Source organism: Somniosus microcephalus, chromosome 27, assembly GCF_052327205.1.
Source record: "Somniosus microcephalus isolate GS21.2 chromosome 27, FLI_Smic_1.0, whole genome shotgun sequence".
NCBI lineage: Eukaryota > Metazoa > Chordata > Chondrichthyes > Squaliformes > Somniosidae > Somniosus > Somniosus microcephalus.
In genome coordinates, this window is record NC_141013.1 from 35,287,433 (window position 1) to 35,313,431 (window position 25,999).

General features: G+C 47.5%; 1 protein-coding gene across 1 annotated transcript in view; it reads left to right on the forward strand.

Annotated features, from left to right (window-relative positions):
• LOC147100121 (transmembrane 6 superfamily member 1-like) overlaps nucleotides 1-25,999 on the forward strand; it is a 179,930-nt gene that overhangs the window by 2,092 nt on the left and 151,839 nt on the right. Inside the window, exon 2 of the mRNA XM_085968842.1 lies at nucleotides 602-743. Coding sequence (XP_085824968.1) covers nucleotides 697-743 — 47 coding nt within the window. The 5' untranslated portion in view covers nucleotides 602-696. The remainder of the gene's footprint in view (nucleotides 1-601; nucleotides 744-25,999) is intronic.

Sequence of the window (25,999 nt, forward strand, 5' to 3'; positions counted from 1 at the left end):
TGTACCTGACTGCTACAATTTAGCGATCTGTGTACAGTGACCCCTGAATCTCGTTGGACCTCCACTGTTCCTAAAAGGAGGGAGGGGAAAGGAGGAAGGGAGGAAAAGGGAGGGGGAGGATAAGGAAGGGGGTGGGGAGGGAGATGAAATGGAGGGGGAGGAAAAGAAGGGGAGGAAAATGAGGGGGAGGGGAGGGAAAGGAGTAGGAGGGGAGATGAAAGAATGAGGGGAGGAAAAGAGGGAGGGGAGGAAAAGAGGGAGGGGAGGAAAAGAGGGAGGGGGGGAAAAGAGGGAGGGGAGAAAAGGGAGCGGGGAAGAAAAGGAGGGAGGGAGTGGGAGGAAAAGGAGGGAGGGAGTGGGAGAAAAGGAGGGAGGGAGTGGGAGGAAAAGGAGGGAGGGAGGGGTAGAGGAAAAGGAGGGAGGGAGGGGTAAAGGAAAAGGAGGGAGGGGTAAAGGGAAAGGAGGGGGGTCTGTCTGTCTCTCTCACATCCATTCTTTAGCTGGGCAAATGTCCATATATGATTTTGCGCCCTTGAATGACACCCATCCCCAGCTTCTCCATTGCTTGTTTAACCTTGGCTCTCTGTATAATCATTCTCAGGCTGTAACATGTAGTGGATCCGGGGCAAAGTTAATTGTTCATAATCAGGATAACGTAATGACTAAAAGGAAAACGAGGTCACATTCCCCTGTGAAATGGAATCATCTACAGACGGTGTGAAAGTTTCACCACACGTTCACAGGTCAGGAGTTTCTCATTCAGTAATTTAAGATGTCATTTTAAAGAAGAATGAATACAATCTGGACAATCAGATGAATAAAAAGAAAAGTTTTTTTCTTTCTGATTCATCCAAAGCACAGGCTGTATTGTGCCTGTGTCAGTGGAGTGACATTGGGCATTACTGGAACAAAATAGGAGAGCAGCACTAAAACAGGGCAAGTGACCTAGCAACTAAAACTGCATGCATGCATTAAATTAAATGGCAGTTTGATTCTAACTGTTTGTGAAACAGACTACTGATCACAGAAAGATTCGAGTTAACCAGTGAACATCACATGATCTCACCCGGTCATACACAAGGGCTTGAAAAAGAGGTGCAAAGTACGGACTGAATTATTGTGAGAAGAACAATTATTTTATCCTGAAAGAGGTCCCGTCTTATTAAAGAAAGAAAGACTTGCCTTTCACGACCACTGGACGTCCCAAAGCGCTTTACAGCCAAAGAAGTATTTTTAAAGTGTAGTCACTGTGCAGGAAACGCAGCAGCTAATTTGCGCACAGCAAGCTCCCACAAACAGCAATGCGATAAAGATCAGATAATCTGTTTAATTGATGGATAAATATTGGCCCAGGACACTGGGGATAACTCCCCTGCTCTTCTTCGAAATAGTGCCATGGGATCTTTTACATCCACCAGAGAGAGCAGATAGAGCCTCGGTTTAATATCTCATCCGAAAGATGGCACCTCCGACAGTGCAGCACTCCCTCAGCACTTCACTGGAGTGCCAGCCTAACTTTGATGCTCAAGTCTCTGGGGTGGGACTTGAACCCACAACCGCCTGACTCAGCAGCAAGGGCGCTGCCAATTGAGCCACTGGCTGATTATTAGGAAGGAAGAGCTGGAGGAGCAGTCAGGAACTGTCAAGAAAAGTACTCCAAAATGAATCGGCCTGAAAGATATATGTACAGGGATTTTTTTTTGTGGATTATGAAGTGCTCCTGCCTTGGTCAAGATGTTAGGTCTTTCAAATATTCTCACAGCGTCCTGGGGAAACGTTGTTAGGGAGTTGCAAACTCACCCAGAGCTGTCTGCAGCCCAATTTTGACCAACTAAACTTCCCCAGTGGGCGCTAAGCTTTCCAGTCTTTAGTTACTTTTACCTCCAGAGAGTACCATCAATGGAGCTAAATATAAAGGTCTAGGCCTCCAGCGGCTTGATAACTTTATAGACCCAGATTGTTGTGGGTCTTCTGAGCATCAACTCACTTAGGCGCCTCCTGTACTGGGCTACTAAACACATGGGTCGATTTTGCCGAACCTGTCGGGAAGAAGGCGGGACTTCCCCTTTCGGGTTTTTGACCCGCCTACTTCGACGTCCGGCCAATCCGCGTGATTTTCCCTTGATTGACCTTGTTGAGCCTGCCCAGCGGGCTCAGCAGGCCAATTAAGGACCACCCGGCAACAGGTGACGTCACAGACTGAAATTTCATCTGTCAAGAGGTCTTGACAGATGAAATATCAGTGTCTCACAGCTGTTTGAAGCTGTCAAACACTGACAGTCTGAGTTCTAAGCTGAGTCATTCTGCACAGACTCAGTTAGAACTGTCACCGGCACTCAAAGCTGAAGGCTGTCACTTTTGACAGATCACAGCCATTCAGCTTTCAGTTCCGGCTGAGTGATGGGCTCCTGATGGCTACAGGAAGAAAGGCTGTTAAGGTAAGTGCAGGTAAGTAAAAGTTCTTTACACACTTTAGACACACCAAACACACTTACCTTTACAGATCAGCCATGATCTTATTGAATGGCGGAGCAGGCTCGAGGGGCCGATTGGCCTACTCCTGCTCCTATTTCTTATGTTCTTATTTACACTCATGCACCCATCACTCACCTGAGCGCCGACATCGCGACCTCTCCAACTCCTTCAACCCGACAGCCCGCCTGCTCTACCTGGCGTGGTTTGGAGCCGTCGGGAAACCCACACGAAACCCCTCAAAATAGGGATTAGGCTAAAAACTGCCTGTTAACTACCTGTTAACAGGCAGTTAATTGGCACGAATCCCTTCCCGCCTGGTTTCGGCGGGTCCCAGTGCAGGGCGGGTACCCGCCGCCCCTGAAACTTACGTGGGGCGGGGTTTTGGGCGGGATGGTGTCGGGACCCCCAAATTCGGGATTTCCTCCCCCACACGCCTGAAACCCCACCTGACGGCTCCCCGAAAATCTAGCCCACAGAGATCAATAGATTTTTGGATACTTAGGGAAGCCTCCTTCTGTGCTGTATGATTCTATGAAAACACCACAGTGAAGGACAAAGAACTGCACCAAACCAATCAGAAGGAAGCAATTAAGACAAGAACCAAGAAATCATTGAAGTTTTTCCTTTTTATAATTCAGTGGAAATGAATTTTGTAGCAGTATCGTAACAGACTTTCAATGAAAACCTGATAAAAGTAGCAGTTGTAATCTATGCTTTGGTACAATGTAATATTTTGAAAGTACTACGATATAAGTACAAAACAATGATTGAGAAGTCTTTGTCAGAAATCATTGTCTAAAGTTTGGCGGTACAGTACTACCGTGGGTTTGGAGTCTGCAATGGACAGAAGAATAATGACGTCACCTGTGGCTCAGTGAGTAGCACACTCGCCTCTGAGTCAGAAGGTTGAATGTCCACAGATCCCTGAAGGTAGCAGGACAGGTAGATCAGCTGGTAAAGAAAGCATACGGGATACTTTCCTTTATTAGCCAAGGCATAGAATTTAAGAGCATGGAGGTTGAACTGTATAAAACACTAGTTAGGCCACAGCTCGAGTACGGTGTACAGTTCTGGTCACCACATTACAGGAAAGACGTGATTGCTCTGGAGCGGGTACAGAGGAGATTTACAAGGATGTTGCCAGGACTAGAGAATTTTAGCTATGAGGAAAGATTGGATAGGCTGGGGTTGTTTTCTTTGGAACAGAGGAGGCTGCTGGGGAGACTTAATTGAGGTGTATAAAATTATGAGGGGCCCAGATAGAGTGGAGAGAAAGGACCTATTTCCCCTAGCAGAGAGGTCAGTAACCCGGGGGCATAGATTTAAAGTAATTGGTAGAAGGATTAGAGGGGAGTTGGAGAATTTTTTTTCACCCAGAGGTTGGTGGAGGTCTGGAACTCACTGCCTGAAAGGGTGGTAGAGGCAGAAACCCTCATTGCATTTAAAAAGCACTTGGATATACACTTGAAGTGCCGTAACCTGCAAGGCTACAGACCAAGAGCCAGAAAGTGGGATTCAGCTGGATAGCTCTTTTTTGGCTGGCACAGACACGATGGGCCAAATGGCCTCCTACTGTGCCGTACGTTTCTATGATTCTATGAAGGTTGTGGGCTCAAGTCCCACTCCAGAGACTCGAGCACAAAAATCTAGGCTGACACTCCAGTGCAGTACTGAGGGAGCGCTGCACTGTCGGAGGTGCTGTCTTTTGGATGAGACGTTAAACCGAGGCCCCATCTGCTTTCTCAGGTGGACGTAAAAGATCCCATAGCACTATTTCGAAGAAGAGCAGGGGAGTTATCCCTGGTGTCCTGGCCAATATTTATCCCTCAATCAACTTCACTAAAAAACAGATTATCTGGTCATTATCACATTGCTGTTTGTGAGAGCTTGCTGTGCGCAAATTGGATGCCACGTTTCCTACTATGTTTCAAAAGTACTTCATTGGCTGTAAAGTACTTTGGGACGTCCTGAGGTTGTGAAAGGCGTTTCTAAATGCAAGTCTTTCTTTTACTAATGGAGGAGTTTGTGACTATAAGATTTTATAGCAGGTAATACCTCATGGATTATTGACCATATTTCTGCTACTTTGCTTTATCTCCCGTTACACTCTCAGTGCTTGGGCACATTTCAAGATTGGAAACAGCTAGAATACAGGCAGCAGAGTTTTGGATGAGCTCAAGTTTTGGAGAGTGGAAGGTGGGCGGCCGGCCAGGAGAGCGTTGGAATAGTGGAGTCTGGAGGTAACGAAGGCATGGATGAGGGTTTCAGTAGTTGATGAGCTGAGGCATAGGAGTGGAGACGGGCGATATTACGGAGGGTATTTTGCTTTCCCCAGTGAAACCTTTACCGTTTCCCATCCTGGTCGTTCCCCCTGGTAAGGCATCTATCTTTGCACCATCAAGTCCAAGGGGCATGGACTTGAATGTACCTGGCGGCTGGCGCATAACTGGTTTACCGAACCATTACCAGATCTGGCTGGACCACATCAAGCGCTATTGAGGGTCCACTCCACTCTGCAAAAAACGCTCACTACTCCAGGATCACCCTAGAGAGCAAAGATAACTCCTGGCTTCTTTTTTCCACCATCAACCATCTCCTTAAATCCTTCTCCCCAGCCCCCTAGACTCTCACCTCCAACAAGTACGAGGAGCTCTGGAATTCTTTATCACAAAGATTGAGACCATCCGTTCAACTGCCCCCTGCTGCTTCCCCACTTTCACTTGCCCACCGAGCAAGCTCTGGCCCTGAGCCCGTGTCTTTAGTTTATTTCTCATCTTCCCTTATGCCCTCTCAGAACTCATCTCATTCATTAATCCCCCCCCCATCCTCCCGTGACCCCATTCCCACTAAACAGATGACCAGTCAACTTGCCTTCCTGGACCCCATGCTAGCTGACATTGTGAATGGCTCCCCTTCCTCAAGTGCTGTCCCCCTCCTTTTCAAAACTACCATCATTGCCCCTTCCAGAAAAAAAACCACCCTCAACCTCCCTGTTGTTGCAAATTGCTGCCTCATCTGCAATCTCCCTTTCCTATCCAAAGTCCTTGAACGTGTTGTCACCTCCCAAATCCGTTCACATCTCTCTAAGAAGTTTTCCATCCTTTGAAGTGCCTTGTTTAAAGCTTCCTATATGGAAGGCGCTAGATAAATGCAAGTTGTTATTGACCTAAACACAGGGCCCAATTTATTCTCAGAGAAATGCAAAGTATTTTGATACTTCAGTTAGCCTTCCTGAACTGCCTACGGTCAGTAACATAATAAACAGTGCTTTAATGGCACAGCAATATTCTTATGACATGTTAAAAACCTTATCTGTTATCAGTGTTTGACTTTAACCATAAATTTACTTTAAGTGCAGCCAATGTGAAGCAGGTTGTGTGTCTTGAATGTTATCAATGGTAAAATGAACATAAAGCGAGATATGGTGGAATGCCAAGTTTGTTTCAAGACTTTTCAGAACTGATTCATGGTTATGGGATCTATGTCACTCAGAATAAACTTCATAGAAAGAAAAGAAAGGAAGACTTACGACCTTTCACAACCTCAGGACGTCCCAAAGTGCTTTACAGCCAATTAAGTGTAGTCACTGTTGTAATGTGGGAAACGTGGCAGCCAATTTGTGCACAGCAAGCTCCCACAAACAGCAACATGATAATGACCAGATAATCCGTTTTAGTGATGTTGGTTGAGGGATAAATATTGGCCAGGATATCAGGGAGAACTCCCCTGCTCTTCTTTGAAATAGCACCAAGCGATCCTTTACAGCCACCTGAGAGGGCAGACAGGGCCTCAGTTTAACATCTCATCCAAAAGACGGCACCTCCGACAGTGCAGCACTCCCTGGAGTGGGACTCTGAACCCGCAACCGTCTGACTCAGGTGAGAGTGCTACCCACTGAGCCACGGCTGGCACTTCATTATTCGATTGTTCATAATGAAATTTCCATTTGTTATCAGAACAGTTCACTGGCAACAAGTCCAATAGCTGTCAGATTCAGTAAAGTGGCTTCACTGGCCAGATTGCTACGACTCGTGGGCTGCTGTGGTAGCCCAGCTATGAACAGTGTACCTGATAACTGGAAATCGTTAGTGACTTCAGTTGCCACTCTACACCTGAGAGTGGAAGAATGTAGTCATGCTGGCTCCGTGACAACAGAGCAGCAACAATAACAGCGACATGCAAACATTTGTACACAAAGTACAGCAACAATGCCGCCAGTTTCAGGTTGCTACCTGTATGGTACAAAGAGCAGAATTACACCCGTACCAAAAGCTTGCAGATCCTAACGTTACAGTACAGTGCAGTACTATGTTGTATTTTCTGATGAGTAAGTTCCATGCAAGTAATTAAAGGTGATTCTTGCAATCCAGAACGTCATCAAGCCCCTATTGTAATGCTGTGTGAAAACCAGTTATTTTGAGCTGCTCCGTTCTTGTTGAATCACGTAGAACCCAGTTCTTTATATTTACCAAAGCATGTTGAAACTGAACCAGACAGACAGACGGAGACACAATAATCCTTCTCAGCTATTAAAGCATTAACTGATTCAGCTTTTATTGTAGTTCAGGCTATGATACCTAACACCGTAATCATCATAAGACGGGACTTTGCCCAACTCCCTCAGTCGCATTGGCATTTGTAAATGTTTGTATTATCTGCGGGAATATAGTGATAATATGTTCATCTACGTCTACAAACTGCTCCAGACAGACACCAAAATTGGCTACATTTGCTGCTTCTGGTCACTATTCCAGCAGCCCCACTGCGTGTGTGTGTGCGTGCATGTGTGCGGTCAGCGGGCGAGCACAGGATTAGGATTGACTGTGCAGTCCCCTGTAGTTGAACAGCTTGTTGACACTCACTGCCAAGGATTGTGCATGAGTAATGGATCACCAGTGCCCAAGGTGCCACAGCAAGGAGTTAACACTTGCAGAATAGGATGCTCCACAGAACAATTCGTGAGAAGAATAATTAATGCAGAAAAATGGATTCCCTGCTTCTTCTGTTGAAGTTTCGATGTGTTGTTTGGTGGAAAAATTAAGTATTTTATTTCAGAATGTTAACATCAGGGCAATCATTAAAATATACAATATTTATGATCCTATGCATCCTGAATGTTTAAAACTAATATAATGTAGCTACCCAAGGTGAGTCAAGCTAGACAGTTTGAGCGGCAGCAATGCTGGTATGGAAGCAGAGAGCCACTGATGCAAGAGGCTGGAAGTAGCAGACAAACGGCTAACACCAATGCAAATTCTGATTGCAAATCTAGCTGCCAGTTTATATCGGTAGCCGTTTGATCAGCACTGGAATGAGCACTACCTCAGAGGTGAAGGTAACGCACTGTGGTGCTGATCTCAAACCCGAGTGTTCAGAGGTCACATTTCAGGATCATTCCAACCTGTTTTTGCCACTATAACAACAACAACAACAACTTTATATTTATATAGCGCCTTTAATGTAATAAAACATTGAGTATCCCTGAATATAATCACTCCACCATCGGTGGCTGTGCCTTCAGCTGCCTAGGCCCTAAGCTCTGGAACTCCCTAAACCTCTCCGCCTCTCTTTCCTCCTTTAAGACGCTCCTTAAAACCTACCTCTTTGACCAAGCTCTTGGTCACCTGCCCTAATTTCTTCTTATGTGGCTCGGTGTCAGATTTTTGTCCTATAACACTCCTGTGAAGCACCTTGGGACGTTTTACTATATTAAAGGTGCTACTGTATATAAATATACAAGCTGTTGTTAATGTAGAACAAAAAGTGTCAAATTGGCTCAAATGTCCCAGGAACCAAAGAAAAAAAATCTAATTTCATATCTGGAACTTTCCTTCCCCTTCCCCCACACCCATTCTCCCTGGAAACATACAACCAGAGCTTCGATTACCGTTCACTCACTGTGAGCAATGCCATGGGATATGCACAAAAAACCATAAACTTGGTTCATTCAGGAAAACAGTTGGGGTGAGGTGATTGTCCTGGGTCAGTGACTGGCACCACTGGATTGCCCGGCCAAAGCAAATATTGGAGAATTGGGCCGATTGGAAGGCATGACTATAAGGGAACCTGCTCGAATTTTCAATCCATTTAAATGAATGGAAAGAACACACTGGAAGTTTCCTGTAAAGGGGAGTGTTCCAGTCCAGAAAGTCTCCCCCAGTATTTCACACAAGTTCGATTGTACATGGGTTATTTCGGTTTCTTTTCATCCACTAAAATCTTCAGGGCTGTTGTCCGAGGAAAATGTTGAAAGTAGGCAACCTCAAAGATCCCGTGGCATTATTCAAAGAAGAGCAGGGAGTTCTCTGGCTGTTCTGACTAACATTCTTCCCTCAAACAACACCACCAAAAATAGCTGCCATATTTGCCTACATAGCAACTGACATGAATCAGTCATTCATGAAAGAAAGACTTATGAAATAATACTGAGTGGGTGGCGCTGTCCAGGGAGAGTATAAATACTCGGGCACAGGCCCAGCTTGTGCAGGACATTCTTAACAGGAACTAGTGAAGGACACAACTAGACCTCCATCTTGTAAAACAGTTGATTAAAGCTTTGTTTAACGCTTAGACCAAGTGCCTAGTTTTTCTTACATCAGCAACCATGGCAGCAGTTGAAGAATAATTCATTGTACGTGAAGTGCTTCTGGAGGCTTAAGAGACGTGATAAGATGCCATGGCTGCAGTGTGTACCATCCACAAGATGCACTGCAGCAACTCGTCAAAGCTTCTTTGGCAGCACCTCCCAAACCCGCGACCTCTACCACCTAGAAGGACGAGGGCAGCAGACGCATGGGAACACCACCACCTCCAAGTTCCCCTCCAAGTCACACACCACACTGACTTGGAAATATATCGCCGATCCTTCATCGTCTCTGGGTCAAAACCCTGGAACTCCCTCCCTAACAGCACTGTGGGAGTACCTTCACCACACGGACTGAAGCGGCTCACCACTACCTTCTCAAGGGCGATTCGGTTTGGGCAATAAATGCTGGCCTTGCCAGCAACGCCCACATCCCATGAACGAATAAAAAATAAAAAAATGTAAATGCATGTGACATGAACCTTGTCATTCATGTGAAAAGGACTTATGAAGTAATACTGGGCGGCCTGCTGGTGGCGCTGTCCAGGGAGAGTATAAATACTCGGGCATGGGCCCAGCTTGCTCAGGACATTCTTTAACAGGAACTAGTGAAGGACACAACTAGATCTCCATGTTGAAAAACAGTTGATTAAAGCCTTGTTTAATACTCAGACCAAGGGCCTAGTAGTTTTCTTACGTCAGCATGTTATTTTTAAACCTATTAATAATACACGTAAATGTGTATGTTGAGAATTATATGCCAATAACTGCATTAGCATTAGTATTGCCCCCAACTTTCAACAATGACAAACCTCTGAAGGTTAAAGCCTGTGGCCTCAATAGCTCAGGCACAACATTGTGAGTGAATCTGTGTCTGGATTTAGGCCCTCTGTCCTCTGTGAAGTTGCATGGTGCAGTGTGGTTGTGAAAATGCAAATTGCAATACTGCTGAGCAATTCCAGCTAGCATTGCTGCTGTTTATTTTGACAGAGAGTTAGAACAAGAAGGAACAGTGTTAATACCTGCTACAGGTTGCATTGGAAACCATGCAAATTAGGCAAATGAGGATGGAGAGGGGTGGGAGAGAGAGATAAATGGAGGCTCAAACATGGAGGTAAAAAAAGAAATTGCATTTATATAGTATCTTTATAGTAATCTGGGATGTAATGTTTAAGTTATCCACCAGATGGAGCCAAAGATTAAGGGATCATATTCACCAGTGTTTAAGGTAATGTCCTGGTACACCAGTTAGTATGGTAATGTGGCATTGCATTATGGGTCTGACTCAGAGGGGTTCCTCCATCTAGGTGCTCGTGCATTTAGAAATACTGTGTTTTGCTTGCAGCCTGTAAGAGATGTTTCTCTGCTACACCGTGTAATAAACAGTTGGGTTTTCTGCCTAAGAACTCGCTTCTCTCAGTTTCGGACCTTACCACTCGGATATCACATATTGGCGACGAGGATCAACTGATCACATTGTGACGGAGAAAAAAATAAAAGAGCGCTGAATAACCGATCATGGCTGCTATGGTAGGAAAGATCTCTGCTTTTGATGTTCAGACGCAGACCTGGGATGAGTACTGCGAGTTGCTGATGCATTTCTTTGAAGCAAATGATATAGATGATGTCGGAAAAAGGAGAGCTATTTTGCTCACTTCCGTGGGAAGTCAGACGTATAGTTTAATGAGAAACTTATGCAGTCCTGCAAAGCCGGGAGACAGTACATTTGCTGAATTAGTGGCCTTGCTGAAGGAACATTTCAATCCCAGACCGAGTGAGATTGTACAGCATTTCAAATTTAATTCACGGAACAGAAAACCGGGAGAGACTGTATTGGATTATGTAGCGGTGTTGAGAAAATTGGCACACGATTGCAATTACGGGAACAACCTGAAAGATATGCTGAGAGATAGGCTGGTTTGCGGGATAATGGATGATCGAATGCAGAGCAGATTATTGTCCGAGACTGGGCTTACGTATGAAAAAGCATTGGAACTTGCTCAAGCCATAGAGACAGCGAACTGAGATGTAAAAGAAATACAAGGTTCAGACTGGGCTACGTCAAAGAAAGTTGGAGGTCAGGTTAATGTGCACAAGTTAAATATGCGTCAGAAACCACAACGGGAGCATGTAAAGGCATGTTATAGATGCAATGGCGATCACCTGGCGAGGGAATGCAGGTTCCTGGAGGAAAAGTGCCACAAGTGTGGGAAAAAAGGACATATAAAACGTGCATGCAGGGCAAAAGCTACCCTGGAGGAATACAAACCAAAAGGGGGAGGAAAGCAAAACCTAGGAAGAGAAGTGAAAAAACAGGGAGCACATCACATCAGCGGAGAAGCTGAGAAAGAAGACGACATGTTCATAATGCATAGTATGGTAGAGAACATTCCAAAAGTGGATCCTATCACTTTGCAACTGACAGTAAATGACTCTGAGGTCAACTTTGAAGTGGATACAGGATGCGGTGTAACCATAATGAACAGGGAGGAGTACTCAAAATTGTGGAACCGTGCAAAAGTTCCAGAGTTAAAGTCTTGCTCTATGCAGCTTAAAACATATACCGGTGAACGAGTGGCGACATTGGGTACAGCTACTGTAACTGTGCAACACAGGGACACCGTGGAACAGCTACCTGTAGTTGTATATCGGGTTCTGGACCAAACTTGTTAGGTCGGGGCTGGATACAAGAACTTAAATTAGATTGGGGAGCAATAAATCAAATGGAGGGAGGCAAACAATTGTCTTTGCAAGAAGTGTTGATTGAACATGAGAACGTGTTCAAGGAAGAACTTGGCACATTTAATGGCCCCCCAGCTAAGATTTATGTCGACAAGGAGGCACTGCCAAGGTTTTTTAAACAACGACCTGTGCCGTATGCCATGAAACTGAAGGTAGAGGCTGAGCTTGACTGTCTTTTGAGAGAGAACATTCTGGAACTCATGAAATGTTCAGAATAGGCAGCTCCCATTGTACCTGTTTTAAAACCGGACAATTCGGTAAGACTTTGTGGAGATTACAAATTGACAGTAAATAGGGTGTCTAAACTAGAACAGTATCCTATTCCCAAAACAGAGGATCTCTTTGCGAACCTGGCTGGAGGGAAGAAATTCACGAAGCTGGATATGAGTCATGCATACTTGCAGATTACACTAGATGAGGAATCCAAGAAGTATGTAACCATAAATACACACAAGGGTTTGTTTACCTATAACCGCTTACCATTTGGTGTCTCATCTAGTCCAGCTATTTTCCAGAGGACTATCAAGGGTGTACTGCAAGGGATCCCACATGTTTCAATCTATCTGGATGACATTCTGGTGATGGGAAGAACCGACCAGGAGCATCTGAGCACTCTGAGAGAGGTACTACAAAGATTGGATAAGGCTGGGTTACGGCTCAAGAGGAGTAAGTGCACTTTCCTGGGGAATGAGGCCGTGTTCCTGGGACACAGAGTGGATGCCACCGGGCTCCATCCAATCAAGGAGAAGGTACAAGCACTGCAGGAGGCCCCAGCTCCTACCAATGTGACTGAGTTAAAAGCTTACCTGGGACTGCTAAACTATTATAACAGATTTTTACCAAACTTGGCAACAGTGTTAGCACCTCTTCACAAATTTCTGTGTAAGGAGACACAGTGGCAGTGGGAAGAGGAACAGGTGGTTTCATTTGAACAGTCCAAGAAACTGATGCTGTCCTCGGATGTGCTGGTTCACTACAATGCAGAGAAAGACATCATTCTCTCTTGTAATGCTTCACCTTACGGGGTGGGGGCGGTTCTTTCACACAGCTTGGATGATGGAACAGAAAGACCGATAGGGTTTATGTCTCGAACTCTGACACCAGCGGAAAAAAACTATTCCCAGTTAGATAAAGAGGGATTAGCAGTAATGTTTGGGTTACAGAGGTTTCACAAGTACATATATGGCAGGAAGTTCACCATATGCACCGATCATAAACCTCTTCTATCTCTTTTTAATGAAATGAAAGCAGTACCACAGATGGTGTCACCCCGGATCCAGAGGTGGGCAGTGACGTTGAGGGCATATGGGTATGTCATCGTTTACAAGGCAGGCAAGTACCATGGGAATGCAGATGCCTTGAGCCGTCTTCCACTGCCAGGTACACCTATCCGTGCAGCTCCAGAGGACAGAGTTTTGATGTTGGAGGACACGGACATGGCAATTGTGACCGCTGAACAAGTAAGGACTTGGACCAGTAAAGATCCAGTACTGCCTAGAGTCCGAGAATATGTGATGAGGGGTTGGCCACAGCATCCGGAAGGGACTGATTTCATACCTTACAGTGTCAGGAAGACAGAGCTGAGTGTGCAGGATGGTTGCGTGTTGTGGGGAGCACGAGTGATTATTCCTCAGCCAGCACGACAGTCTATTCTAGGGCAACTACATCAGTGTCATCCTGGAGTTTTGCATATGAAAGCCTTGGCAAGGAGTTACTTGTGGTGGCCAAAGCTAGATGAGGAGATAGAAAATCTAGTCAAGACATGCAGCACTTGTCAAGTACACAGGAAGGCACCAGCAGCGGCTCCTCTCCACCCCTGGGAGTGGCCGGATAAACCATGGAGAAGATTACATAGAAACATAGAAGATAGGAGCAGGAGTAGGCCATTCGGCCCTTCGAGCCTGCTCCACCATTCAACGAGATCATGGCTGATCAAACCCTAGCACCCGGTCCCTACACCGACAGCCATCCCACCCAAGCCCTATCCCCGTAACCCCGTAACCCCACGTATTTAATCCCCCCTAACACTAAGGGTCAATTTTTATCATGGCCAATCAACCTAACCCGCACATCTTTGGACTGTGGGAGGAAACCGGAGCACCCGGAGGAAACCCACGCAAACACGGGGAGAATGTGCAAACTCCACACAGACAGTCACCCGAGGCCGGATTTGAACCCGGGTCCCTGGCGCTGTGAGGCAACAGTGCTAACCACTATGCCACTGTGCTGCCCTCTACATGTAGATTATGCGGGTCCATTCATGGGAAAGATGTTCCTCATAATCATTGATGCACATTCCAAATGGTTGGATGTGTATCCTGTAAATTCTGCTTCATCTACTGTTACTATAGACTGCCTGCGTAGGAGTTTTAGTAATTAAGGGCTACCGGAGATCGTAGTAAGTGACAATGCCATGTGTTTTGTGAGTACAGAAACAAAAGAGTTCATGAGAAACAATGGCATAGTGCACGTGACCTCAGCTCCATATCATCCGTCTTCAAATGGACTTGCGGAGAGAGCCGTACAAACATTTAAGGAGATGATGAGAAAAAGTGCGGAAGGGAGTTTGGCAACCAAGGTGTCACAAGTTCTGTTCAGCTACAGAATAACACCTCAATCTACCATAGGACTCTCTCCTGCTGAGCTGTTGTTAGGACGTCGACTACGCTCCACTCTTGACCTGGTTCACCCAGATCTAAAAAGGAAGGTGGAAAACCGACAAATCAAACAAAAGGAGAACCATGACAGAAGGACAAAGAGCCGCAGTTTTGGAGAAGGAGATGCGGTCCTTACCAGGAATTTCAGTTATGGTCCAAAATGGATTCCTGGCGTCATAGACTCAATGACTGGTCCAGTATCATATACAGTCATGGTGGGAACTGGTCAGGTAGTACGCCGACATGTAGATCAGATACTGACCAGACCAGGGGAAATCGAACTGGAGGTTCCAGAGGAGATGTCGGAGGACAAGTTGGCCCCCAGTTATCCAAATGCATCGGTGGTATCACCACCACGAACAGAGCCAATTCCACCTGGACCCCTTCGTCAAGAGGAAACCATCGTAGCAGAGTCAGATACTCTGAGTACTGCTCAGGAGCAGCAGGTGGCTCTACCACAACCAAGCAGGGACTTGACTGTAAGACGTTCACCAAGGACTCACAAGCCGCCAGAGAGATTGATAACGACCTGCTAGATTCGTTCAGTATGGACTATCGTTAAAGGAGTTTCCTTATGGGACTTTTTAAGAATGTTGTTAAGAAATTAATGTAAACTTAAGAGGGGGGGGATATAGTAATCTGGGATGTAATGTTTAAGTTATCCACCAGATGGAGCCAAAGATTAAGGGATCATATTCACCAGTGTTTAAGGTAATGTCCTGGTACACCAGTTAGTATGGTAATGTGGCATTGCATTATGGGTCTGACTCAGAGGGGTTCCTCCATCTTGGTGCTCGTGCAGTTAGAAATACTGTGTTTTGCTTGCAGCCTGTAAGAGATGTTTCTCTGCTACACCGTGTAATAAACAGTTGGGTTTTCTGCCTAAGAACTCGCTTCTCTCAGTTTCGGACTTTATCACTCGGATATCACAATATTTTAAGATCTCAAAGTGCTTTACAGCCAATAAATTACTTTTGAAATGTAATCATTGTTGTAATGTAGGTAAACGTGGCGACCAATTTACGCACAGCAAGATCCAACAAACAACAATCAAATAAATGACCAGTTAATCTGTTGAGGGATAAATGTTGGCCAGGACACTGGGGAGAATACCCCAGCTCTGCTTTAAATAGTGCCATGTGATATTTTACGCCTGACTGAGGGGGCAGCTGGGGCCTCGGTTTAACATCTCATCCAAAAGACGGCACCTCTGCGATGCAGCACTCCCTCAGTATGGCACTGAATGGGGGTAGGAAAGGGTGCAGAAACTGACACATGGATGTATCAATAAAATGATGTAAGAGCTGGGTCGAGTGCAAGACTCACAGAGTGTGTTAGCAAAGGCCATACAAGCTGAGGAGAAAAAGAGGTAGTGCAACTAAATACAAGTTAGAAAAATATATAAAAGAAAGAAAGGTAAATAAATGAAGGTATAAAGAATATGACCACCTGCCACATGTTGGTTGCTACCAGAGATCAGCAATCTTGTTTAAGCTTTGGCAGACCCAAATAATAACCTTAAATAAATAGGTTGCCTTCGATGCGCTGACTTCATCCACAGCAAAATGTTTTGTACACCCACACTTGTGCACATGATTACCACTTTGTTTTAAACTGGTAGACGCCATTTTATGACTTGGACTTGGGTGTACAGGGCACAATCTCAAAATCTGCAGATGACACAAAACTTGGAAGTATAGTGAACAGTGAGGAGGAGAGTGATAGACTTCAAGAGGACATAGACAGGCTGGTGGAATGGGCGGCACGTGGCAGATGAAATTTAACGCAGAAAAGTGCGAAGTGATACATTTTGGTAGGAAGAACGAGGAGAGGCAATATAAACAAAAAGGTACAATTCTAAAATGGGTGCATGAACAGAGAGACCTGGGGGTATATGTGCACAAATCGTTGAAGGTGGCAGGGCAGGTTGAGAAAGCGGTTAAAAAAGCATACGGGATCCTGGGCTTCATAAATCAAGGCACAGAGTACAAAAGCAAGGAAGTTATGATGAACCTGTATAAAACACAGGCCCGGCCTCAACTGGAGTATTGTGTCCAATTCTAGGCACTGCACTTTAGGAAGGATGTGAAAGCCTTCGAGAGGGTGCAGAAAAGATTTACAAGAATTACATGGATGAGGGACTTCAGTTACGTGGATAGACTGCAGAAGCTGGGGTTGTTCTCCTTAGAGCAGAGAAGGTTGAGAGGAGATTTGATTGAGGTGTTCAAAATCATGAGGGGTCTAGACAGAGTAGATAGAGAGAAACTGTTCCCATTGGCGGAATGGTCGAGAACCAGAGGACACAGATTTAAGGTGATTGGCAGAAGAACCAAAGGAGACACGAGAAAAAACTTTTTAATGCAGCGAGTGGTTAGGATTGGGAATGTGCTGCCTGAAAGGGTGGTGGAGGCAGATTCAATCATGGCTTTCAAAGGGAATTGGATAAGTACCTGAAGGAAAATGATTTGCAGGGCTACAGGGAAATTGTGGCGGAGTGGGACTAGCTTGAAGTGCTCTTGCAGAGAGCCGGCACGGGCTCAACGGGCCGAATGGACTCCTTCTGTACTGTAACCATTCTATGATTCTTTGAAAATGACACGTGCTTGAAATTCAGGTGGAGTCACAAAGGGTTGGGAATGAGTGGTGTTGGTGTTAACGGAAGAGACTATTTTCCACAATTAGCACACTTTACTACAGGCTGAAACTAACATAAAACTAATTGGAACATTTCCTATTTAGAAAACAGATAGCAGTTCAATATTATTAAAAAAAGCTAACTACAGTTTTAAGATTACAAGTTAGATGGTTGTCAGATTAGCAGAACAGTTACGTGTGTCTAAAACCTTGAGTATGTAAACATGCCCTCAGGCTTGGGGGTCGATTTTCATTAAGCTGCCGGGAAGGAGGCGGGACTACAACTTTCGGGTTTTAGTCCTGCCTACATCGACATACGGCCAATCCACGCGATTTTCCCTTGATTGACCTTGTTGAGCCCGCCCAGCGGGCTCAGCAGGCCAATTAAGGGCCACCCAGCAACAGGTGATGTCACAGACTGAAATTTCATCTGTCAAGAGGTCTTGACAGATGAAATATCAGTGTTTCACAGCTGTTTGAAGCTGTCAAACACTGACAGTCTGACTTTTAACCTGAGTCCTTCTACACAGACTCAGTTAGAACTCACACCGGCAATGAAAGCTGAAGGCTGTCACTTTTGAGAGCTCGCAGCCATTTTGCTTTCAGTGCCGGCTGAGTGATGGACTCCCGAAACCTAGAGGAAGAAAGGCTGTTAAGGTAAGTACAGGTAATTTAAACTTCTTTACACACTTTAGCCACACCAAAAAAACTTACCTTTGCACTCATGCACCCATCACTCACCTGAACACCGACATCGCGACCCCTCCAAGTCCTTCAACCCGATGACCCGCCTGCTCTAACCTGGCGTGGTTTGGAGCCGTCAGGAATCCCACACGACACCCCTCAAAATAGGGATTAGGCTAAAAACTACCTGTTAACAGGCAGTTAATTGGCACTAATCCCTTCCCGCCTCGGGTCGGCGGGTCCCAGTGCGGGGCGGGTACCTGCCTCCTCTGAAACTTACATGGAGGTGGGTTTTGGGCGGGATGGTGTCGGGACCCCCGAAATCGGGATTTCCCCCCCCCCAACACGCCTGAAACCCCGCCTGACGGCTCCAGGAAAATCGACCCCTTGGAGTCTTCTTCTTCTTAGGCAGTCCCTCAGAACCGAGGATGACTTGCTTCCACATTAAAAATGAGTTCTCAGGTGACTGATGAGTCCAATGCGGGACCTACAGTCTCTGTCACAGGTGGGGCAGACGGTGTTTGAAGGGGCAGGTGGGTGGGATGCTTGGGTTGACTTGTGCTCCTTCCGCTGCTTGCACATGGCTTCCGCTTGCTCCCGGGGAAGAGACTCGAGGTGTTCGGCGCCTTCCCGGATGCTTCTCCTCCACTTTGTGCGGTCTTAGGCCGGGGATTCCCAAGTGTCGGTGGGGATGTTGCACTTTTTCAAGGAGGCTTTGAGGGTGTCCTTGAAGCGTTTCCTCTGCCCACCTGGGGCTCTCTTGCCATGTCAGAGATCTGAGTAGAGCGCTTGTTTTGGGAGTCTCGTATCAGGCATGCGCAGATGATGCTGGGGATGTTGGCCTGAGCGAGAACACCGACGTTGGTGCGCCTATCCTGCCAGTGGATTTACAGGATCTTGCGGAGGCAGCGTTGGTGGTAACTCTCCAGAGCTTTGAGGTGCCTGCTGTACATGGTCCATGTCTCTGAAGCATACAGGAGGGCGGGTATCACTACTGCTCTGTAGACCATGAGCTTGGTGCCGGGTTTGAGGTCCTGGTCTTCAAACACTCTCTTCCTCAGGCAACCGAAGGCTGCACTGGCACACTGAAGGCGGTGTTGGATTTCGTCACCAACGTCTGCCCTTGTTGACAGTAGGCTCCCGAGGTTTGGAAAGCGGTCCACGTTGCCCAAGGCCTCATCATGGATTTTGATAATTGGGGAGCAATACTGTGTGGCGGGGCAGGTTGGTAGAGGACCTTTGTCTTATGGATGTTTCGTGTAAGGCCCATGCATTCGTATGCTTCGGTGAAGGTGTTGACAATGGTTTGGAGTTCGACCTCAGAGTGTGCACAGACGCAAGCGTTGTCTGCATACTGTAATTCTATGACAGAGGATGGGATGCTTTACAAGACACTTTTGTAATCCTCAGTTTAATTCTTTTGTATTGCCACAAATTTCATGGTCTCAACAGGGGGCACTGTCTGCCTTTCAGTCAGCAGAAAGCAGTGTGTGCCAGCAGAGGGCATGGTCCGCCAGCAGAGGGCACTGTCGAGCAGCAGAGAGCACTGTCTGCCAGCAGAGGGCACTGTCTGCCAGCAGAGGGCACTGTCGAGCAGCAGAGAGCACTGTCTGCCAGCAGAGGGCACTGTCCACCAGCAGAGAGCACTGTCTGCCAGCAGAGGGCATTCTCGAGCAGCAGAGAGCACTGTCCACCAGCAGAGGACACTGTCCAACAGCAGAGGGCACTGTTTGCCAGCAGAGGGCACTGTAGAGCAGCAGAGAGCACTCCACCAGCAGAGGGCACTGTCTGCCAGCAGAGGGCACTGTCGAGCAGCAGAGAGCACTGTCTGCCAGCAGAGGGCATTGTCGAGCAGCAGAGAGCACTGCCTGCCAGCAGAGGGCACTGTCTGCCAGCAGAGGGCACTGTCAGCCAGCAGAGGGCACTGTCGAGCAACAGAGAGCACTGTCCACCAGCAGAGGGCACTGTCCAACAGCAGAGGGCACTGTTTGCCAGCAGAGGGCACTGTCTGCCAGCAGAGGGCACTGTCGAGCAGCAGAGAGCACTGTCTGCCAGCAGAGGGCACTGTCCGCCAGCAGAGAGCACTGTCCGCCAGCAGAGGGCACTGTCTGCCAGCAAAGGGCACTGTCAGCCAGCAGAGGGCACTGTCGAGCAACAGAGAGCACTGTCCACCAGCAGAGGGCACTGTCCAACAGCAGAGGGCACTGTTTGCCAGCAGAGGGCACTGTTTGCCAGCAGAGGGCACTGTCTGCCAGCAGGCGGCACTGTCTGCCAGCAGGCGGCACTGTCCACCAGCAGAGGGCATTGTCCAACAGCAAAGGGCACTGTCAGCCAGCAGAGGGCACTGTCCAACAGCAGAGGGCACTGTCCACCAGCAGAGGGCACTGTCCAACAGCAGAGGGCACTGTCTGCCAGCAGAGGGCACTGTCGAGCAGCACAGGGCACTGTCCGCCAGCAGAGGGCACTGTCCGCCAGCAGAGGGCACTGTCCGCCAGCAGAAAGCACTGTCCGCCAGCAGGAGGCACTGCCCGCCAGCAGAGGGCACTGTCCGCCAGCAGGAGGCATTGTCCACCAGCAGAGGGCACTGTCTGCCAGCAGAGGGCACTGTCCACCAGCAGGAGGCACCATCTGCCAGCAGAGGGCACCATCCACCAGCAGAGGGCACTGTCCACCAGCAGAGGGCACTGTCCACCAGCAGGAGGCACTATGTGCCAGCAGAGGGCACCATCTACCAGCAGAGGGCACTGTCCGCCAGCAAAGGGCACTGTCCACCAGCAGAGGGCACCATCTACCAGCAGAGGGCACTGTCTGCCAGCAGAGGGCACTGTTTGCCAGCAGAGGGCACGGTCTGCCAGCAGGGGGCACTGCGTGTCAGCACTGCATATCAATTCAAATAAGGATTGTCCACTGTTATGAATCTTATGATCCATGAAATAACACTGGATGGCCAGCTGGTGGCGCCGTCCAGGGAGTATAAATACTCGGGCGTGGGCCCAGCTTGCAGGACATTTTGTAAACAGGAACTAGTGAAGTACAACTAGACCTCCATGTTCTGAAACAAGTTGATTAAAGCCTTGCTTTATACTCGAACCAAGTGCGTAGTGAGTTTTATTACGTCATCCACGATTTTCAGAAAGTTGGAAAATTATCCCACAACTCTCACCAGTTTCAAGTATCTATACAGTGATCACATCCACTTTCCATGAATTAATTGGAGGAGTCTGGCCTGGAAGAGCAAAACCACTGAAATTTATTAAATTAGCGAACTAACGTAAGTGGTCAGCACTCTGCTATAAAAATAAAGTATTGAATAGCATTAACATATTAGAACATTACATCACAACCCAAGTTATAGACCGGTAAGCCTGACATCGATAGTGGGGAAAATGCTAGAGTCCATTATAAAAGATGTAATAGCAGAGCACTTGGAAAGCAGTGACAGGATCGGACAAAGTCAACAGGGATTTACAAAAGGCAAATCGTGCTTGACTAATCTACTGGAATTTTTTGAGAATGTAACTGGTAAAATAGATAAGGGAGAACCAGTGGATGTGGTGTATTTGGACTTTCAGAAGGCTTTCGATAAGGTCCCGCATAAGAGATTTGCGTGTAAAGTTAAGGCACATGGGATTGGGAGTAAGGTACTGTCTTGGATAGAGAACTGGTTGGCAGACAGAAAGCAAAGAGTTGGAATAAACGGCTCTTTTTCCGAGTGGCAGGCAGTGACTCGTGGGGTACCGCAGGGATCGGTCCTAGGACCCCAGCTATTCACAATATATATTAATGATCTAGACGAGGGAACTAGATGTAATATCTCCAAGTTTGCAGACGACACAAAGCTGGGTGGGCGTGTGTGCTGTGAGGAGGATGCCGAGAAACTCCAGTATGATTTGGACAGTTGGGTGATTGGGCAGAAGCATGGCAGATGCAGTATAATGTGGATAAATGCGAGGTTATCCACTTTGGTGGCAAAAACAGGAAATGAAACATTTATAGTTGCATTGTTCAGATAAACAATAATAAAAGCACAGCTGGGTCCCTATCTCCTCGTGGCTTGAGATGTAAATGCACCAACCAACATTGGACTGATTCACACTGACCCGAAATGTCCCAAATTCGTTCCCTGATCTTAGCCAGGGCAGCAGTATTACCGCTCCAACTGGCCTCAATAGAGTTGGGGCAGAAACAAAGTCAGCCAGGGTCGCTGCTCCTGAATGCTGTTTGGTAATCCTCGGTGGAAGTAATTTTGTGTGGACACCAGGGTCAGTTGTGATACTCCCCACCCCCCACCCTCAAGATAAAGTAGCCTTCCCACATTTACTCTCTAGGGTGATACATGAGTATGGGCACTGGGCAAAGTGCCAGAGGGCTCCTGGTTCCTATAGTTCGGATATGTTTGCACTGTCAGGGAGAAGGGCAGGAAATTGAAAGGAGGAGCCCAGTGCAAAAGTTTGTTGAATTGTGCAGAGGACACCTCCAAATCATTTGAAAAAACTCTCAATGTAGTGAAAGGAAAGTCACAGAGACTTGATTTACAGCATTCATTGTGTGTCTCGGTTTGGTGTTGTGTTAAGGGCAAAGGTCCAGCTACTGAAAAAAAGACTAATCACAGTCACATTCTCTGCCTGTTTGCACGTTCCTATTTTTAGAGCCGGGGGCAACCATACTGGGCTTGGAAATGTCACTCCTTCATCATCTGAAGGGCCTGAACCTTGGCAGCACGCCAGGCGGTCATTGCTCTTTCCAATTCAGGTCAATGATTCACCAGCAACTCGTAGTACAAAACATGGGCACGCTACAATTCATATATTAAAAAAATTAATATCACCCGGGCCCCCAAATTCCAGGGTCTCACCTCAGCCGCTGGACTAGAGCAGAGGAGGGCTGCCATACACCAGGCATGCCATAGACCGTGTGCTAAATGGCAGGGCATGGGGTCTCTTCCATTGTCTGGGTGGGCGACCCATGTCTATTCAGTTGCAGCAGACTCCCACCAATGTTGTGTTGGACATTGGAGTGGCACCCAGCCACTCTGACAGGGGACCCCTGGGACCCTGAGGCCCAGGAAGGGACAGAGAGAACAGATTTAATAAAATGCTCCAAAGAGAGCAAAGTGCCATCATTTTAAAGGTAACTGATCCTCTCAGAGATATTACCATTGTTTTGGGCAGTCTGGTGCCTTCCTGAAGCCCTGCTAATGGGACTTTTATATCAGGTAATGTAGGTTGTGCTGGACCTCTGAGGGCATGCTGACCAGAATTCCCAGGATAGGCCAGGCTGCCCCCAAGACTCTGCTACATAGAAGAGGAGGGTGTGAAAGAATCGCTCAAACTCCAACCCCCCCCCCCCCACCCCCCACTGCTGGAACATGGGATGGGGCAGAAACCTGGCAGATTCAGGTTCCACCCCAAATTCCTGCCCCTCTTCTGGGTGGAACTCACCTCAACTGCCCTCCCCCAACCCAGGACTTTCAGCCTTAACAGTATCTGAACTAAAAGTCCTTGGACCTTGCGAGGTTAATAAAAAAAAAACGATGTTGGTGCAATATTTAAACGAACAGAATTCTAAGCTGATGAGTTTGTCATTGTTGATGTGTCACTGGGTGAAATCTGCCAGGAGCGCTGCACCTACTCACTCTCAAAGACATTAGGGTCATGTTCCGAGCTTGTGCTGCCGCTGAGGAGCCTCACTCATTGGCTGTGCATAAATCACAGGCACACTGCCTCTGAATTTCCATCCCAGGGTAGCTGCCAAGCAATCAAGGGAACTGGTTAGATCTGTAATATTCGATGCATCAATTTTTGCGGGTTACGTTAGACTCTCCACTCCTCCTCAGCCCTCTGATTCCACTGGACACCCTCCCTCAGCACGGCTGCTGATACTCTGCCCTTCGAACAGCTCCTGGATCCTCTCCTTCTCTCTAACTGTCTCTCAACACTAGCATTGGACTCTCCAAGTTGATTTCCCTGTCAGGTACTTTACTTTCCCCCAATTCCTATTCCAACCCATCACTATGAATATCCCCATCCTCAATGATGGTGGAGCCCAGCATGTGAGTGCAAAAGACAAGGCTGAAGCGTTTGCAACCATCTTCAGCCAGAAGTGCCGAGTGGATGATCCATATCAGCCACCTCCTGAGGTCCCCACCATTACAGAAGCCAGTCTGCAGCCAATTCGATTCACTCCACGGGACATCAAGAAATGGCTGAGTGCACTGGATACAGCAAAGGCTATGGGCCCTGACAACATCCCGGCTATTGTGCTGAAGACTTGTGCTCCAGAACTAGCTGCGCCTTTAGCCAAGCTGTTCCAGTACAGCTACAACACTGGCATCTATCCGACAATGTGGAAAACTGCCCAGGCATGTCCTGTCCACAATGAGCAGGATAAATCCAACCCGGCCAATTACCGCCCCATCAGTCTACACTCCATCATCAGTAAAGTCGTCGTCGTACGTGTCTTCATACGGTTGCCTTTGGGGAACTGTATGAAGTGGTGGAAGGATTTCTGGCCGCGATTAACGCTCCTTCCATGACCGTAACCATCTTCGTACCAGCCATTAGGGTGGTTAGTCCTATGGCGGGAGTGTTTTACGGGCTCCCACAACCCATACGAGGGGGGGGGGGCACCCACACCCATGGACGAAAGTATCCCGCTGGATGTCAACCCAGAATTCAGAGCCGGAGCTCCGACTCCACTTGCCGGGACTGTCTGGAGCGGGGTTCGAAACCCTACGCCTTCTGGCCCAGCGGCGGGGATGCTACCGCTACGCCAAAGGCCCACTCCATCAGCAAAGTGATGGAAGGTGCCATCGAAAGTGCTATCAAGCGGCACTTACTCACCAATAACCTGCTCATGGATGCCCAGTTTGGGTTCCACCAAGACCACTCGGCTCCCGACCTCATTACAGCCTTGGTGCAAATATGGACAAAGGAGCTGAATTCCAGAGGTGAGGTGAGAGTGACTGCCCTTGATATCAAGGCAGCATTTGACCGAGTGTGGCATCAAGGAGCCCTAGTAAAACTGAAGTCAATGGGAATCGGGGGGGAAAACACTCTACTGGCTGGAGTCATACCTAGCACAAAGGAAGATGGTTGTGGTGGTTGAAGGTCAATCATCACATCCCCAGGACATCACGGCAGGAGATCCTCAGGGCTGTGTCTTAGGCCAAACCATCTTCAGCTGCTTCATCAATGACCTTCCCTCCATCATAAGGTCAGAAATGGGAATGTTTGCTGATTACTGCACAGTGTTCAGCACCATTCACAACTCCTCAGATAATGAAGCAGTCCATGCCCACATGCAATAAGACCTGGATGATGTTCAGGCTTGGGCTGATAAGTGGCAGATAACATTCGCGCCACAGAAGTGCCAGGCAATGACTATCTCCAACAAGTGAGAGTCTAACCACCGCCCCTTGACATTCAATGGCATTACCATCGCCGAATCCCCCACCATTAACATCCTGGGGGTCACCATTGACCAGAAACTTAACTGGACCAGCCACATAAATACTGTGACAACAAGAGGAGGTCAGAGGCTAGATATTCTGCGGCGAGTGTCTCACCTCCTGACTCCCCAAAGCCTTTCCACCATCTACAAGGTACAAGTCAGGAGTGTGATGGAATACTCTCCACTTGCCTGGATGAGTGCAGCTCCAACAACACTCAAGAAGCTCGACACCATCCAGGACAAAGCAGCCCACTTGATTGGCACCCCATCCACCACCTTAAACATTCACTCCCTCCACCACCGGCGTACCGTGGCTGCAGAGTGTATCATCTACAAGATTTCTTCGGCACCACCTCCCAAACCCGCGACTTCTTCCACCCAGAAGGACAAGGGCAGCGGGCTCATGGGAACACCACCACCTCCAAGTTCCCCTCCAAATCACACACCATCCTGACTTAGAAGTATATCGCCGATCCTTCATCGTCGCTGGGTCAAAATCCTGGAACTCCCTCCCTAACAGCACTGTGGGAGTACCTTCACCACATGGACTGCAGCGGTTCAAGAAGGCGGCTCACCACCATCTTCTCGAGGGCAATTAGGGATGGGCAATAAATGCTGGCCTTGCCAGCGATGCCCACATCCCATAAACAAATTTTAAAAAATCTACTCCTTTGCATTCCTACTCTCCTGCCACCTTCCCAGGGTTCAATCCTCTTTGAATAAACCCAGAGCTACCCTCTGTGCCTATCTTGGCATTCTCTGAAGGGCCCAT